The 19,622-nt window shown below is 27.8% G+C and overlaps 2 protein-coding genes across 3 annotated transcripts in view; one reads left to right on the top strand and one right to left on the bottom strand.

Moving 5' to 3' along the window:
* The window catches only part of LOC130448512 (farnesol dehydrogenase-like), a 21,906-nt gene extending 14,333 nt beyond the window's left edge, over positions 1-7,573 (bottom strand). Inside the window, exon 1 of the mRNA XM_056785936.1 lies at positions 7,383-7,573. The gene's annotated coding sequence lies outside the window, so the exon portion shown is untranslated. The remainder of the gene's footprint in view (positions 1-7,382) is intronic.
* On the top strand, positions 2,296-19,622 carry LOC130448510 (probable replication factor C subunit 1). Of its 2 annotated transcripts, XM_056785933.1 has the most exons (13): positions 2,305-2,346; positions 2,611-2,646; positions 2,886-2,921; positions 3,876-4,025; positions 8,932-8,988; positions 13,756-13,860; positions 13,919-14,023; positions 14,082-14,186; positions 14,245-14,340; positions 14,401-14,463; positions 15,570-15,635; positions 15,914-15,994; positions 19,344-19,622. In XM_056785933.1, exons 1-13 carry the CDS (start codon positions 2,338-2,340, stop codon positions 19,548-19,550), a joined length of 1,116 nt encoding a protein of 371 aa, XP_056641911.1. In that variant the 5' UTR covers positions 2,305-2,337; the 3' UTR covers positions 19,551-19,622. The 2 variants fall into 2 exon arrangements, with proteins under 2 accessions (XP_056641912.1, XP_056641911.1); XM_056785934.1 differs by lacking the exon at positions 14,401-14,463 and having other exon boundaries at positions 2,296-2,346; positions 19,344-19,621.

Raw genomic sequence — 19,622 nt, 5'->3', positions numbered from 1 at the left:
TATATCGGAAACGTTCCGGATAGAGGTATTTCCGAAGATATCACCAGCGCACCGATCCCGAAGCCGCCGCCGTCGCCGCCAATAACCCGCTGTTATACACGTGTAATTTCATGGAAAAGATACGGAAGCTTTTATATGTAAAAAACAGTAAGAAAAGTGAATGTATTGAAACAGGTATTTCATTGAAATATCGCTGGAAACACATCTCCGAATAAATAAATATTTTATTTCAATGTCATTTAAACGAACTAGAAAGACGAATAAATTTCATTATAACAATATAGTAAATAAATATGTTTAATCGAATAAATAGGCAACCAGTTATACACTGTCATTCAAACGAACGTAAATCGAATGAATAGGCAACCAAGTATACACTATGATTCAAACGAACATATTTAAGACTAAAAAGAGATCGTTATGTGTAAATATAGAGGGTAGAGGCCATCTGGTAAGAGAAACTGTTATAAATAAGTGAAAACACTTGTAAAATACAGCTGAACCCCCATACAAATTGGTTGTTCTACGTCAATGGGATAAGTATGCAACTAATTATACATTATTATTGAAACGAACGTATACAACTAACAAGATCTGATTACATATGAACAATCGAACGCAATTTGATAGTTTGTAAACACATCTAAAGGATCTAATTATATAGACACTTCGTGAAATTAATACAAAATTGAACACGTCCGGTTTAATAAATTCAATCAATTAAATAACTTTGATTTTATTTTTATTTCAATGATCTAAATATTATGTTGTTTGTAAACAAACGATTTAAAAAATTGGGAATATGAGACATGATGCTAACTGAAGGTTATGTTTGCAACACTGCGGCCATATTGGTATTATAAACGTCAAAGTCTTGGATTGCATTATAACATATAATAAAATTTCGTTTTCGTGCACGAAATTATTTAAATTGATTAGAGCTCAATTGATCTTCGATTTGTTTGGTAAAATAAACAATTTATACGAAATAAATAAACTACGAATCTTGTGGTTTACTACTACTTAGCATCCAATTTTCTCGATGTAGAATTAAATTAGGCGTATTCGATTCAATACCTACTTCAGTGAGCGTATTTTAACCAATGATTTAGTAGATGCTTGACATGTGATTTTCTCTCATCAAAATAATTGCCGTAGGTCTTTTTAATGGCGTCGTTCACAAAGAAGTACAAAAAGTTCGCAACGGAGACGGTTGTAAGGAAAAATGGTCTCTACAGGAAGATTTTTTTTACATTTTCATCGATAGAAAATGACATTTCGCAATAAAAACGAGACGTAATTGATTTTGATTTCATCGCTGATGTCATAATTTTATTGAAAATATTTCCACTCAAAACATTTATAGAATTTGATTTCTTCAGGTGTTTTTCAACATTTTTGTCTTTATACGTGTATAATTAGTATAAAAGATAAAAAATTCTTTCAGTATCATATAATATTCAAGAGGATGTCGACTTTACAATATATTTGCGTCATAATTTTGAAAAAAATCCACGTAAATTCATTCGTCATGACGTTGATGATTATGCTAATGATTGATGGAGACATTTAATGGAAATAATTTTTATAAATCTCTCCGACTGTCATAAATATTCTGGCACATATTACTTCCACTTGAATACTTTTGTAAAAATACGAGGTTTGGTCAAAAACCAACTGGGATTTTCAGAAATACGAGGTCTGTCTATTAAATCGATGATATTTCGCTTAAAGACTTGTTTCCTTGGTACTATTCAACATTTTTTGTCTCAAAACTTTCTCTAACCCACAAATATGAGGTGATTAGAGCTAGTTTTAAATCTCTCTCGATTTTTCTTTTAGTTCTAGATAATTTACACGCGCGACTCAACCAAATCACTCATTATATCTTAAATGAAGAGAGCGAATGAAATTTAGATATAAAACTGGTTGTGAAACGCCAATAAATTAGCAAATAATCTACTTCAGACCCAGATTTCTTTAGTAAACTTTATATGGGATATAAAAGGGAAAAGCCCTTCAGTAAATCACGATTATAGCTGATATAGGAAATTTTTTATTCTTTATGACTTAATGTGTTATAAAATTTTATTATACTTTCTATTTTTTTTGACGTTGGAAATTTCTTATCGATAATATTTGAACTTTTAAATTTTATCTAATCAAAATCACTTTAAAAAATGCGGAAATCTGATAGCAATTAAAATATTACGATATCGAATTTTTTTAATCAACTGATCGGAAGCTTGATATGATATTAAATTTGAGTTAATTATTTTTGGATCAGTTAATTCAGTTGTACGATTCGACAAACTCGCTGTTGCACAAACTACAACGATGCCCCAGGTAATTATATCTCTGTTAATCAATATAAAAAATAAAAAAAAATCGCACAGGTGAATTTTCCCATTAGGACTAACTTCCCACGAAAATTTTTACCGAGAAATCCAAAATTTTTACCTTGGAAAACTTCTACCAACATATTTGTAATAAAAACATTCAATTAAAACTCTTACGAGGGGTGTACGTAAAGTTTTCCGCGGAACATTCAAGATTTAACGTATTTAACGGAAATACTTTTTGATTTATTATTATTTTTTTAATTTCTAGCATAAAACCGTTGAGGAAACTGCTACCACAGCAGAGGTGAGTCGATATGATTTTTTTTCTTATAAATAAACGCGTCTTTGATACTATGAAAACTAACTAGTCCTAGCAAACTGTACAAGTTTTCGATCTTCCTAATCTTCGTCATGGTCTACAGATCATTATAAAAGACACTGGTTGTTTATAGTTGAAGTATATAATTATAATAATTCGTTCATTACCTACTTTAAATGTTTGTATAATCAATTTTCTAAGCAAAAAATATTTTTATTCCGCAGGAAAATCCCGTAGAAGAAGCTGCGACTGTTGCAAAGGTAAGTTAGTACCAAAAAAACAAAAATCGCGTACAAATTTAGTTCAATTTACTACAAATTTGAGTGTACTATTTTTATAATGTCGATCTAAGTTCTACGCTCCAATAAATCGATGGCGAACATTTTTATAATGATTAGTATAAAGCCGGTACGATGCGTTCAATTTCATGTCATGAACGTAGCCATAAATTTAATAATATAAAAAATGTTAAAAAAAACGAAAGTTTAATGATGAAAAACGTACCAAAACCAACACCAAAACAAAGCTAACAATTATAAAAATAACTTGTGTAAATATGATGATAAAATATCTAGTATTAGTTATAGAAATATTCATAGTTAACTTATAAATCGATTTCACACTCAAAACACGCGTTTTTTCGTGACTACGTAAACAAAACTGAAGAATAAACCAGATCTATCTAGTCCGAACTAGTTAATCCTGATATAAATACGTACACTCTAGAATAAACTAATACGGACTAGTCTAAACATTATAGTTTAATTAGAAAGTCAAAATAAGTTTATTCTAAAGTGTACGAATTTAAACCGGGACTAAACAAAACTAGTTTGTATCGAAATTTGATTACATTTATGAAAATTTCTAAAAAGTTCTACGCTCCAATAAATCGATGGCGAACGTTTTTATAATGATTAGTATAAGGCCGGTACGATGCGTTCAATTTCCTCTCCATCTTCCATCTTACTTCTTTTCAACTAGTTCCATCTTCGTTCCAATGTTGGCGTTGATCAAAAAAAACCCTGATTGACGTTCGAAAGTCATCGTCGATTGACATGCGCACTATGACTACACGAGCGTTCAATGACATCATCGTCCAATGTTGGAAATATTAGAAGTTTGGTATCGGCTTCGCGTTTTAATATGATAGTAATTATTTAATAAAATTGATTTTTATGTTTATTATTTGTTAACACGGAAATTTCTTGATTAAGACTGTGAAAAATTCAGAATCCGGTAACATCCTCGATATCTTCAATCCTAATAAAAAAGGTACGGCAACAGGTGACGATCAACAGCAGCCAGCCAATATTTTCGATTTATTTAAACCGAAAACGGATGATGCCGGTAGTGATCAAAAAAAGGTAAGCGATTGCTTTTTATTAGACTTTTCACAGTGATTTGTTGAAAAATCCAAATATCAACATAATTAACACAACAACATAGAGCTAGTAGTAATATTTTTTGCTAAAAAAACTTTAATAAGACGGTTTAAAAGATTAACGAATTGTGAGAAGATTATTTCCGTTTAAATTCGTTTTTATACAACAAAACTTTTATGAAATTATACGTGGTAAAGATTAATAACTGTCAGTCATTTAACTTGGAGTCTACTCTTTCGAACGCGATGTCTGTAGACAAACCAGTGTTGCCGGTTGTATTCGTTTTTATAGTCGCGTTCACGTGTTTTTAAACGTTTTCAAGATGGCCGATATGTTGGAAATGATTCACGTTGGTGAAAATGGAAACAAACATGGCTATTAGCAAAACACTATACAGTGTGGCTGCATATATACATATTTCGGACTAATTTCAATATTAATTACTTTTTAATCAAGTCAATGCCTATTTTATGATAATACAAGCACTCAAATAGGGTAAACGATTATTTTTACATAGTTTTTATACCAAAATACTCAAAATCAGTTTGTAATTTTGATAAATTACGTAAATTTAAATGTCAAATTGTGAATATTACTACTTCCTCTTAACGAACATCTTTTTTTTTTATTAGTATGATCTATATAATGTTATAGAAATCTAGTCGTACCAAAAACAGTTTTTTTTCACTTTTTACGATTTAGATTTAATTAGAAATGTGAATACCAGCGCGTTTGATAAGTTTTCTTTTGGAAACGGTTTAGTATATAGAAAAATATGAATTAAATTTAGGTTGATACTGATTCTAAAGATGCCGATACAAAACCTTTCGGTTTAGATGAGTTTTTGGATAAAATAACATTAGTTAAACCACACGTGAGTAAATAGAAATTGTTGTTAGAGAAAGTTGTTCGACGTAGATTTTTTTTTAGAAAATAACAAGTGATAATAGTGTGAAAACTCATGACGATACCAAAATTGAGGTAAAATATATTTAAAAAAATTCAGCGGCGATAGTGAAAAACTCTTTGCATATTTTCAGGGAAATGAAAATGATGATTTAACTATTATTGACGATTTAGCAGACGCCTTGAAGGTATATAGTTGTAAAATTGAGGTTATAAACAAAAATTACGTTTAAATGTCATTTTAGAGAGAAAAAGGTTCTAAAAAAACTAACGGAAATTCGTCAAAGGTATTAAAAAAGATATTTTTCAATTAAACCTTTTTTTTGGAAAAAATAAAGTTAGTATCAATTCACCAAATGATAAGAATGTAAATTTTTATCAGAAAAACGAAATTTGTGAGGCAAAATTACAATTTAAAGGTATTTTCAATGAAATATTTCAGGTAGATAAAATTGATTCAAATAATTAGAAATTGAAAAAGGTAAAACTAATTTTTTTGATAGTTGCCAATACGAATAAGATAACGAAATATATACAGGGTATTTATAAAGTAACCTAATTTACGTTTACAAAAAAAATTGTATAAGTTTTCTCATTTTTTTTCTGAAATTTAATGAAATTTGTGCTGGTTTCATGAATCCTACTGAAAATCTAACCTAACTTACTGAAATATCTGAAATTTTCCTCTTTTCTTAGATTCTACTGAATTTTCTTTTCTTCTTCTTTTATTTTTTAAATTATTTTTCTTCTTTTTCTTCTTCTTTTATCAAATCATCTTGAATTTCTTTGAAATACATTTTTTTCGTGAATTTTTTTCGTTCTATCTCTTGAAATTTCTTTGTTCTATTTCAATTTATCGGAAATTTTGTTTTTTGTTTCCATTTTTTTGTAATTTCGTCTTTTTTCCTCGAATTTCTTCGGGTTTCATGAATCTTACTGAAAATCTAACCCAACCTACTGAAATATCTGAAATTTTATTGTTTTTTTTTTGATTCTACTGAAATTTTACTCTTTTCTTAGATACTACTGAATTTTCTTTTCTTCTTCTTTTATTTTTTAAATTATTTTTCTTCTTCTTTTATCAAATCATCTTGAATTTCTCTGAAATACATTTTTTTCGTTCTATCTCTTGAAATTTCTTTGTTCTATTTCAATTTATCGAAAATTTGGTTTTTTGATTCCATTTTTTTAAAATTTCATCTTTTTTTTTCCTCGAATTTAATGAAATTTCTTCTGGTTTCATGAATCCTACTGAAAATCTAACCTAACCTACTGAAGTATCTGAAATTTTTTTTGATTCCACTGAAATTTTCCTCTTTTCTTAGATTCTATTGAATTTTCTTTTCATCTTTTATTTTTCGTTAATTTAATTCCTTTGAAAAGACTTCTTTTCTTTTGGAATTTTTCGAAAAATTCACTTATTTTTATGAATTTGTTCTGTTTCCTTTTATTTTTCAAATTTACAGTAACTTCTTTTTTCTTTCAAATTTTATTATTTTTTCAAATTCTTCTCTTAGTTCAGAGTCAAAAATTCTCAAGTATTTGAGTATAAATTGCATTCGAAATAAACTCTTTTCGAGCTAATACAAGCTTAAATACGATTTTCCATACACTCGACTTATTTTAGAAACACAAAATTTCAAACAAACTCATTGTTCAACTTGTTTCTTATAGTTAATATCGCCGGATAAACTTTTCGTATCCTAAACAAACACCAATTGAAATATGGCGCTCAAACTTTAGATAAACGTCAAAACAGGTTGTACCAATGCATAGAAAAAAAATTACTGATTCTATTTATTGTAATATCTTTTTCCAGATTACTTGAATTCAGTTTTAGATAAATTTGAATCATTTAAAATAAACTTTTAGTTGTAAGCATAATAAAAATCGATAAATCAAGTTTAGTTACTTTATCAACACACTGTATATTATCAATATACGAATTTATGATGGAAATAACACAGGCCAATAGATATTTTAAGAGTTTTTTTTGTTAATTTTTTTAACGTATAATTCCAAAAGTTTTTTTTTAAATACGTGTATATTTGTTAGGGATTTTCTTCGAAAATAGTGCAGTGTTTCACGTGTCTCATTCGTGGTAATAGGAAATGAACCACCACTGGGTAAAATACATTTTGAACTATAATTCAAACTGGTGCTAATCGTCTGGCATGCATTCTATCTAAACCGATGTATTATTATTTATTAGATACTTTTCTTAGTAAAAACGACAGTAGATTCAATATAAACTAGACAAACATTAATCGTTTCCTAGTTGTTTACATACCATTGATGCATCGAAATTATTTCTTTTTGCATATCTATACATATTTTATAATCCTAACTTCAAAATCCTATATTTTTTACAAATATTAAGCACGAAATAACCATTGTAAAATGAATAGAATAAATCTAATCATTTATACTTACATGAAATTATTTGTTCGAGTAAGTTGTAACTACTTTTTTCGTTCCTTTATTGCTCTAGACACGTGAATAAATATTTTTCTGTTGTTTTCAAGGAAATATTAGCACACTGAGGCACTATATACCACTTAAACATTTTATTACACAGAAAACATTAAAGAACGCTGCAGCTGTTCACAAGCTAACCATAAACTGACTTCAGTGTACCGCCATATTGTTAATGAAGGATTTAGCGGGAAGCTTAAACCGAAAATTTTTTTTCGTTTCGTTTTCGTTTCACATATGAAAAAAATTGATTATTATAATTTTGCACGTCAAATTAGAGGTATATAAATCATGTGAACCACTTTTTAAAATTTATATACTCTATAATATTGTGATATACATTTTACATTGAAACTAAAATTATGCAAATGGTCGTATATATAAAAGGAATGATTTAGAGTTTTTATAACATGGCTTCACGTCAAATAATCGCCATAGAACTATCTCTGTTGGTAAATAAATTAAGAATCGAAAAACTAATTGACTGTATTAACTACAGCACTGCCACTGTCAACAGCGCATGGCAAATAGAATTATATCGTTTTTCAAAAAGAAAAAGTGATAGTTGTTGAATTCCTAGGACCAAACTTTATTTTTATTGGCCTGTGTAATCGTGTGAGCGACCACAAGCTTTATTCTAACCGAGTAATAAACTATATTTTCTCCACGATAACAAAATATAAATTACGTAATTTGATGTATTTAACATATACAGAAACAGTAGTTTCTTCTTCTTCTTATATTTATTACTTTTGTGTTTACAACTCTATAAATCCAATTATGGTGCCATAAATAAAACTAAGTCTGATTTAAAACCTCTGCAAAAATTTTAAAGCTTTCAAATGTGTAAAATATTTTGATTTTTGTCTAGATTCACCAAATACATTCATTGACGTAAAACAAATTGTTTTAAGAAACGTTTTCAGAGACTACTATATCTTGAATCGTGGAACAAATATATATATATATATATATATATATATATATATATATATATATATATATATATATATATACTAAAATGGCTGAATTAGAAAGTAAACTTAATAAAAACATGAAAAAGGTGTTTAATAGCAAGTTTAAACAACATTTAATCGATATTTATTATATATTAGTTGTATCATAGAGTGAAAATTACAGTATATTTAAAATCAATTAATATAACCACACATGCGGATTGCACGTGAACGGTTATGATTGATATTTCCACCAGGACCGCACTAAGGGACTTTCGTATGGTCATTACGTATATTTTTTAATTATTTTTATTATATTATCGACTGTATTCACAATAAGTAATTGATGTTTGGTTACTACGATATGTTCAATAAACATCATTTAATGTATATTGGGGGTTATTTTTGTTAAATCTAAAAGGTGATAAAAACTTTAGTGTTGATATGAAACAAAAATAATTCTGAATACGATGAAATGATTGGAAATATGCAATTTGAATTCGTAGACGCACATTTGATTAATAATATTGAGAAATTGAAATATATTTCAGGGTAAAGTTGGCAAACCTAAGGAAGTTTCTAATTTTTTGGATCCGTTCCATTTGAAGGTACCAATTTTTAATTAAATATGCTTAAATAGGCTTTTGAAATATTTGAAAAACTTTTTAGGACAAACATAAACCTACTGTAGATAAAAAATCTGATGAAATAAAGAACAATCCAATTAATTTGCTCGATCCATTTCATTTAAAGGTATTTGGAATGAATTTGATCCAATGTTCGAAAAAATTCATTAAAAATCATATTTCAGGATAAAATTGATAAAATTGTTGATAAAACTAACGATAAAACAACTGAATCTGATGATAACAAGAAAGATAATCCCATCAATTTGCTCGATCCATTTCATTTAAAGGTATTTAGGATGAATTTGATCCAATTTTCGAAAAAATTCATTAAAAATCATATTTCAGGATAAAATTGATAAATTCGTTGATAAAACTAACGATAAAACAACTGAATCTGATGATAACAAGAAAGATAATCCCATCAATTTGCTCGATCCATTTCATTTAAAGGTATTTAGGATGAATTTGATCCAATGTTCGAAAAAATTCATTAAAAATCATATTTCAGGATAAAATTGATAAAATTATTGATAAAACTAACGATAAAACAACTGAATCTGATGATAACAAGAAAGATAATCCCATCAATTTGCTCGATCCATTTCATTTAAAGGTATTTAGGATGAATTTGATCCAATTTTCGAAAAAATTCATTAAAAATCATATTTCAGGATAAAATTGATAAAATTATTGATAAAACTAACATTAAAACTACTGATTCTGATGATAACAAGAAAGATAATCCCATTAATTTGCTCGATCCATTTAATTTAAAGGTATTTGGATTGAATTTGATCCAATGTTCGAAAAAATTCATTAAAAATCATATTTCAGGATAAAATTGATAAAATTATTGATAAAACTAACGATAAAACAACTGAATCTGATGATAACAAGAAAGATAATCCCATTAATTTGCTCGATCCACTTAATTTAAAGGTATTTAGGATGAATTTGATCCAATGTTCGAAAAAATTCATTAAAAATCATATTTCAGGATAAAATTGATAAAATTATTGATAAAACTAACGATAAAACAACTGAATCTGATGATAACAAGAAAGATAATCCCATTAATTTGCTCGATCCACTTAATTTAAAGGTATTTAGGATGAATTTGATCCAATGTTCGAAAAAATTCATTAAAAATCATATTTCAGGATAAAATTGATAAAATTGTTGATAAAACTAACGATAAAACAACTGAATCTGATGATAACAAGAAAGATAATCCCATTAATTTGCTCGATCCATTTCATTTAAAGGTATTTAGGATGAATTTGATCCAATTTTCGAAAAAATTCATTAAAAATCATATTTCAGGATAAAATTGATAAAATTATTGATAAAACTAACGATAAAACAACTGAATCTGATGATAACAAGAAAGATAATCCCATTAATTTGCTCGATCCATTTCATTTAAAGGTATTTAGGATGAATTTGATCCAATGTTCGAAAAAATTCGTTAAAAATCATATTTCAGGATAAAATTGATAAAATTATTGATAAAACTAACGATAAAACAACTGAATCTGATGATAACAAGAAAGATAATCCCATTAATTTGCTCGATCCACTTAATTTAAAGGTATTTAGGATGAATTTGATCCAATGTTCGAAAAAATTCATTAAAAATCATATTTCAGGATAAAATTGATAAAATTGTTGATAAAACTAACGATAAAACAACTGAATCTGATGATAACAAGAAAGATAATCCCATTAATTTGCTCGATCCATTTCATTTAAAGGTATTTAGGATGAATTTGATCCAATTTTCGAAAAAATTCATTAAAAATCATATTTCAGGATAAAATTGATAAAATTATTGATAAAACTAACGATAAAACAACTGAATCTGATGATAACAAGAAAGATAATCCCATTAATTTGCTCGATCCATTTCATTTAAAGGTATTTAGGATGAATTTGATCCAATGTTCGAAAAAATTCATTAAAAATCATATTTCAGGATAAAATTGATAAAATTATTGATAAAACTAACGATAAAACAACTGAATCTGATGATAACAAGAAAGATAATCCCATTAATTTGCTCGATCCACTTAATTTAAAGGTATTTAGGATGAATTTGATCCAATGTTCGAAAAAATTCATTAAAAATCATATTTCAGGATAAAATTGATAAATTCGTTGATAAAACTAACGATAAAACAACTGAATCTGATGATAACAAGAAAGATAATCCCATCAATTTGCTCGATCCATTTCATTTAAAGGTATTTAGGATGAATTTGATCCAATGTTCGAAAAAATTCATTAAAAATCATATTTCAGGATAAAATTGATAAAATTATTGATAAAACTAACGATAAAACAACTGAATCTGATGATAACAAGAAAGATAATCCCATCAATTTGCTCGATCCATTTCATTTAAAGGTATTTGGATTGAATTTGATCCAATGTTCGAAAAAATTCATTAAAAATCATATTTCAGGATAAAATTGATAAAATTATTGATAAAACTAACGATAAAACTACTGATTCTGATGATAACAAGAAAGATAATCCCATTAATTTGCTCGATCCATTTAATTTAAAGGTATTTGGATTGAATTTGATCCAATGTTCGAAAAAATTCATTAAAAATCATATTTCAGGATAAAATTGATAAAATTATTGATAAAACTAACGATAAAACAACTGAATCTGATGATAACAAGAAAGATAATCCCATTAATTTGCTCGATCCACTTAATTTAAAGGTATTTAGGATGAATTTGATCCAATGTTCGAAAAAATTCATTAAAAATCATATTTCAGGATAAAATTGATAAAATTATTGATAAAACTAACGATAAAACAACTGAATCTGATGATAACAAGAAAGATAATCCCATTAATTTGCTCGATCCACTTAATTTAAAGGTATTTAGGATGAATTTGATCCAATGTTCGAAAAAATTCATTAAAAATCATATTTCAGGATAAAATTGATAAAATTGTTGATAAAACTAACGATAAAACAACTGAATCTGATGATAACAAGAAAGATAATCCCATTAATTTGCTCGATCCATTTCATTTAAAGGTATTTAGGATGAATTTGATCCAATTTTCGAAAAAATTCATTAAAAATCATATTTCAGGATAAAATTGATAAAATTATTGATAAAACTAACGATAAAACAACTGAATCTGATGATAACAAGAAAGATAATCCCATTAATTTGCTCGATCCATTTCATTTAAAGGTATTTAGGATGAATTTGATCCAATGTTCGAAAAAATTCGTTAAAAATCATATTTCAGGATAAAATTGATAAAATTATTGATAAAACTAACGATAAAACAACTGAATCTGATGATAACAAGAAAGATAATCCCATTAATTTGCTCGATCCATTTAATTTAAAGGTATTTAGGATGAATTTGATCCAATGTTCGAAAAAATTCATTAAAAATCATATTTCAGGATAAAATTGATAAAATTATTGATAAAACTAACGATAAAACAACTGAATCTGATGATAACAAGAAAGATAATCCCATTAATTTGCTCGATCCATTTCATTTAAAGGTATTTAGGATGAATTTGATCCAATGTTCGAAAAAATTCGTTAAAAATCATATTTCAGGATAAAATTGATAAAATTATTGATAAAACTAACGATAAAACAACTGAATCTGATGATAACAAGAAAGATAATCCCATTAATTTGCTCGATCCACTTAATTTAAAGGTATTTAGGATGAATTTGATCCAATGTTCGAAAAAATTCATTAAAAATCATATTTCAGGATAAAATTGATAAAATTGTTGATAAAACTAACGATAAAACAACTGAATCTGATGATAACAAGAAAGATAATCCCATTAATTTGCTCGATCCATTTCATTTAAAGGTATTTAGGATGAATTTGATCCAATTTTCGAAAAAATTCATTAAAAATCATATTTCAGGATAAAATTGATAAAATTATTGATAAAACTAACGATAAAACAACTGAATCTGATGATAACAAGAAAGATAATCCCATTAATTTGCTCGATCCATTTCATTTAAAGGTATTTAGGATGAATTTGATCCAATGTTCGAAAAAATTCGTTAAAAATCATATTTCAGGATAAAATTGATAAAATTATTGATAAAACTAACGATAAAACAACTGAATCTGATGATAACAAGAAAGATAATCCCATTAATTTGCTCGATCCATTTAATTTAAAGGTATTTAGGATGAATTTGATCCAATGTTCGAAAAAATTCATTAAAAATCATATTTCAGGATAAAATTGATAAAATTATTGATAAAACTAACGATAAAACAACTGAATCTGATGATAACAAGAAAGATAATCCCATTAATTTGCTCGATCCATTTAATTTAAAGGTATTTAGGATGAATTTGATCCAATGTTCGAAAAAATTCATTAAAAATCATATTTCAGGATAAAATTGATAAAATTATTGATAAAACTAACGATAAAACAACTGAATCTGATGATAACAAGAAAGATAATCCCATCAATTTGCTCGATCCATTTAATTTAAAGGTATTTAGGATGAATTTGATCCAATGTTCGAAAAAATTCATTAAAAATCATATTTCAGGATAAAATTGATAAAATTATTGATAAAACTAACGATAAAACAACTGAATCTGATGATAACAAGAAAGATAATCCCATTAATTTGCTCGATCCATTTAATTTAAAGGTATTTAGGATGAATTTGATCCAATGTTCGAAAAAATTCATTAAAAATCATATTTCAGGATAAAATTGATAAAATTGTTGATAAAACTAACGATAAAACAACTGAATCTGATGATAACAAGAAAGATAATCCCATCAATTTGCTCGATCCATTTCATTTAAAGGTATTTAGGATGAATTTGATCCAATGTTCGAAAAAATTCATTAAAAATCATATTTCAGGATAAAATTGATAAAATTGTTGATAAAACTAACGATAAAACAACTGAATCTGATGATAACAAGAAAGATAATCCCATCAATTTGCTCGATCCATTTCATTTAAAGGTATTTAGGATGAATTTGATCCAATGTTCGAAAAAATTCATTAAAAATCATATTTTAGGATAAAATTGATAAAATTGTTGATAAAACTAACGATAAAACAATTGAATCTGATGATAACAAGAAAGATAATCCCATTAATTTGCTCGATCCATTTAATTTAAAGGTATTTGGAATGAATTTGATCCAATGTTCGAAAAAATTCATTAAAAATCATATTTCAGGATAAAATTGTTGATAAAACTAACGATAAAACAACTGAATCTGATGATAACCAAGACAGTAATCACCCAATCCCACCAAATCCGACTAATTCTAAGGTATATATAAATAAACTCAAGAAATATATTAGAAACATTAATATAGATGATTAATTTCAGGTGCAAACTATTTCTAATGATACAACTGATAATATTGAAAACAATAACACAATTGAATTCAAGGTATTTACACATATGACATACCACCCAGGATACATTCAATTTTCTAAATATTATTATTCTATTCTCAACGTATAAATATCATATATTAATATTTCTATAAGTGTCAGTTGTTCCAGTTCGGCTCTGCGCGTACTCAAGCATGCGCAGTATAGATAAATTGTCTGGTACTAGAGAGAAAATTAACTCGCACCAACTGTCCGTATAGGAGTATTACATATATGAAAAATGTATTTGAATAATATATTTCGATTCGATTGTGTTTAAGTCTGTCATACCGTTTATCCTTACTCCATATTTGTTATTTGAATTCTATAACATAGTCAAATAGATTATACTAATTTTAAAAATATGTTTACTTCTTAATTCAGTGTATTTTTCAATTTATTCATTCTTTTATTGAAATAAGATTTTAGGAATCGTTTTATTTCAGTCGTGTCTAACTTTTTATTGAATAACTTTCATAAATATGAGACACAATATTTTCGAATTTCTATTTCAATAAAAGAAACCGCTTCTGATTTGCAAATAACTTTATTAGCATGAAAAAGTTAGTATGTTTAGACGATTTGCTTTAGAACATAGAGATGGGATTCCAATTTTGTAAATAACTACTTTTGTTAATATTCCCATAGAAAAACTACAAATTTAGAACTTTAGAAATATACAATTTGATATTACACACAGTAAAAAACAACCGTTCTATTTTGAACGTACTCTAATCCAGTATAAAATGATTCTAACCTCAATTTTCTTTTCCTTTCTGTATAACAATATTATAATTTTAATATATAATTTATATAATTATAATTCTTTACATACTAATTTTCAAAGCTTCAGCTGTACATTTTGTTATTATTTAAATATATACATGTCTTCATAAAATTGTAAATATCGTGAAATTGTGAACCGTAACAAACGGATTAATATAGCGGCGCTGGGCGGGGCATATGCAGTTCGACCAATCAGCGCGCGAGGTGCGTTCCATTTGACAGTTTCACTTCGATATATTACAATCCAAAGAAATTATAAATTACAGTTCACAATCTCGTTATTTACAATTTGATTGTGAAATTAATACAGATTTACGATTAGAATATTATTTTCAGAACACGGATGATAAAAAAACTGACGTTAAACCGTTGTTCCCGTCTGACGATCCGTTTAACTTGAAGGTGAGTGATTTTATATTGAAAATTATATGAATAACGAAACTAAATATCATACGAGGGTTATCGGAAAAGTTTGTTACTAACGGGCTCGAAAAAAATTAGGTTAATTCGATTTATAGATTGTATAACAACTCAATTTAAATATAGTTGTACAAATTAGGCGGAAAAATTTCGAAATTGATATACGAGGTAGAAAACAGGAAAAAATCAACAGTGAATATAATTTTAAGTCATATTCTATGCCTACAATTTCAATTTGTGTAATTTTATTTTCATTAAAGAAAACTATCGAAGACGCTCAACAAGCAATGAAAGAAAAGGGACTTGGAGGTCTGATCCAAAGCGTCCAACAAAACGTACAGGTAAATATGTGAATTCGTAAACTTATTTTCAACATTTTAAGAGGTAGAAGGTTCGTTTGAAGGTTATAGATCGAAAAAAAAAATGTTATTACATCATGAGGATAAAATTTTTGTCAAATAGAGGACGATTCATAAACTCGACTTTCCGTTTGTCGTTGAGATTGACGTTTGCGTTTACAAAAAATCGTAGTTGCCGGTTAGACGTTTCTAATCGTTTGTCACGTGATTTTGACATATGACGTTACAGCTTGACGTGTGGGTTTGTTTATTTATAGTAGTTTTTTGGCTTCGCTTGTTTTCTTTTCTTTCTTTATACCATAATATCGTCTATAAATATTAGTTTATAAAAAAAAAACACGAATATAACACGAAAACAAAAGAAAGTAATACATAAGTCAAAAAGGATAACAGAATTTTTAGGTTAACGTCAAGTTTATGATTGTGTACAATTTGCTACGAACGTCAAATGTCAAACGTCACCCGCGAACGTCACCGAAAAATAGAAGATTAAGTTTCTGAATGTCATTTTAAACATTAATCACCGGTTCCTGTTATGGAATTATCAAGATTAAATTTTATTGTATCTAACCGACTGTTTGTTATACGAAAACGTGCAACTACAAACTACATTAGAAAAGTGAGGTTATGTTTGACTTTCAGCGCGTAAACTTGAACTATTTTTGACATTTATGAACGTCTAGAGAGCGTTTCAGTAATTTTAGTAATAGTTGCATCATTTCAACAATTTCTGAATCGTTTATCGCAATTTCGAATATTCCCTGGCTTTTACCTGAAGAACTTCTTGTTTCTTTGTTGGTGCGTTTCGAATTCAGTACACATATTTAATTTCCAAATGAGATATTTTGCCGAAATTCTCCAAGTAAATTTTCCTTTTGATGTAATTCAAATTAACGCCTACGTATTCGAATAATTTCACATCCTTGGTATTAATTTTCTTTCTGAGACACATTCCTTTTGATCTTCCCGATTTTTTTCACGTATTTCACACTCAACTTTCAGTAGATCCAAATCAAAATCGTTCTAATAAACGAATAAATCTAATAACAAATCTAAAAAATTGGATCCCAACTAGTTTAGTAACTGACTATTCCAAAAATTTCACTTTTTGTCCGAATACAATAAAATGTGGTCGAAAGTTAGGTTAGGTTCTCTCCAGTAACACATTAGTTAGGTTAGGTTAGGTAATAAGACATTGGGGAACAGCCCTAGATGATAGATGAAGGTTGTTATTAAATTTTTGACATATGACAACACTGACGTCAATACGTCAAAGCTGACAGATCCATTATGAAGTTTGACATTTGTAATGGTGAACGTACTCGAAACTTGAAACATTCATAGTGGTAAAAATGACTTTTTGACTTGTTTCGACTTTTGGTGATGAAATATCACCTCGAGAAGTCATATTTTGCTGGTTTACTAAAATTATTCGTGATGGCACTTCGCTACAAGATGAATTTCGTCAAGTTTCCACTCGGATACATTCAATATTGCGTCTGTTTTTGTCTATCAAAAAGATTTTTTCGCGTCGGATGCCAAATGTGCGAGGGAACGGTGAAAAAAGATCGTGACAGGCGACGGATCATCGATCTATGCATATAAACACGAAACATGAAACAATCGATTGTATGGGTCTTCCGAAACGAACCGAATGCAACAAGAATTCTTCGCGAACGAAGTAAATTTCGCCACGGTTCCATTAGAGCCCCATAAAACGGTCAGTTCTAAATGGTAAATCAGCGTTTGGTTGTCGGGAGCGTTCAGAAGAATCAGTTTCGAACACGACGATGTCAGCTGTCATACATCAATTTAAACACCGGATAATCCTTGTTTGTCATCTTCTGATTCCCGTAGATTATAAATAAATTACGAGTACAACGTTTTTCATTTGGATTTTACTGTTTAGTGCTTTATTAGTTTTAATTAATTGCTTCAAAATCAAAATAACTAAATTAGATTTAATTCGTGTAGAAACGCATTCAAGTTCTATCCAATTAACTCATCTTCATTGTCTTCATCATCCGTTTTATGAGTAATATAGAGAAATAAAAGAAAATAGTATGTATAAGTAGTTACTACTATACAGGGTGTCCCACTACGAGTTAAAATTATCTGTATACGGTAAAATACTTATAGTAGAATCATGAAAATTTCTACGTTTAGGTTTTCGGATACGATCTTTTTAAATAAAATAGTTTCTAAGATGGCCGACTTCCGGTTCTACCGGAAGTCCACTGTAACTTTGTTATTTTGAATAGAACACCCTGTATATTAATACATTTTTGAAATTTAAGTAAAATTTTAGTATACTTTTGTTTAAGAAACTTTTTACGAAAAATGCATACTTTTTGAGTTATTAATTTTTTTTTGAAAAAATTTTACCCTTATAAATTATTTTTTTACGATGTTACCCTTAATGATATGAAAATGGTTTCTATTCGGTTGCTTTTAGAAAGGTTGGAAGTATTTGAATCTATGTCGAATAACTTTTCATTCCATACAGGGAGTGTATAAAAAGTATTCAAACTTTAACTTCCTAAATATCAAATTTTTTTCATTTTTTTAAATAGAACCACCCGGTTTTTTCTATTTCAATGCATTCAGGGGTGAACAATAAAGCAAATTTATGTATATTTTCCTATACCTAAACTTTACCGTTATCCAAATATTAAATGTTTTCTGTAAATTTTTAGAGATTCTAAATTTAATACATTTAATATCTGGATAACGGTGAGGTTTAGGTATAGGAAAGTATACATAAATTTGCTTTATTTTTCACCCCTGAATGCATTGAAATAGAAAAAACCGGGTGGCTCTATTTAAAAAAATGAAAAAAATTTGATATTTAGGAAGTTAAACTTTGAACACTTTTTATACACACCCTGTATGGAATGAAAAACTATTTAACATAGATTCAAATACTTCCAGCCTTCCTAAAAGCAACCGAATAGAAAACTTTTCCATATCTTTAAGGGTAACATCGTAAAAAAATAATTTATAAGGGTCAAATTTTTTACAAAAAAATTAATAACTCAAAAAGTATGCATTTTTCAAAAAAAGTTTTCAGACAAAAGTATACTAAAATTTTACGTAGATTTCAAAAATGTATTAATATACAGGGTATTCTATTCAAAATAACAAAGTTACAGTCGACTTCCGGTAGAACCGGAAGTCGGCCATCTTTGAAAATATTTTAGTTAAAAAGATTGTATCCGAAAACCTGAACGTAGAAATTTTCATGATTCTACTATGAGTATTTTGCAATAGACAGATAGTTTTAACTCATCGTGGGACACCCTGTATACACCATGTACTATTTTTATTTTAGGCTACTTGTACAGCTCTCTTCGTCGATGGAGGAGCTCAACAGATAATTGAATCTGTAATTGTTTGGTTCAAGGACTTGATGAAAATCATCGAAGAAAAAGGAATACCCGCAGTAATGTCTCAAGTCGTAGAAAAAATAAAGGAAATTCTAGCCAAATCCATTATTGAAAATAACAAATGGCCGGCTAAAGCTTTGACGCAAGTTTAATTAACAATGTTCAACAGAAAAACTGTTCAATCTGCTTCATCTTCTATTCTATCATTAAACTTTTCAATTTTA

Source organism: Diorhabda sublineata, chromosome 8 (assembly GCF_026230105.1).
Source record: "Diorhabda sublineata isolate icDioSubl1.1 chromosome 8, icDioSubl1.1, whole genome shotgun sequence".
Lineage (NCBI taxonomy): Eukaryota > Metazoa > Arthropoda > Insecta > Coleoptera > Chrysomelidae > Diorhabda > Diorhabda sublineata.
The sequence above is the reverse complement of the archived record's forward strand: the minus strand, read 5'-3'. Positions and strand labels throughout refer to the sequence as shown.

Excerpts from the sequence above, each read along its gene's own strand:
- LOC130448510 (XM_056785933.1), top strand. Across the intron at positions 8,989-13,755 it reads TGGATCCGTTCCATTTGAAG|GATAAAATTGATAAAATTGT; the intron begins GTACCAATTTTT and ends ATCATATTTCAG. Across the intron at positions 14,341-14,400 it reads CAAATCCGACTAATTCTAAG|GTGCAAACTATTTCTAATGA; the intron begins GTATATATAAAT and ends GATTAATTTCAG.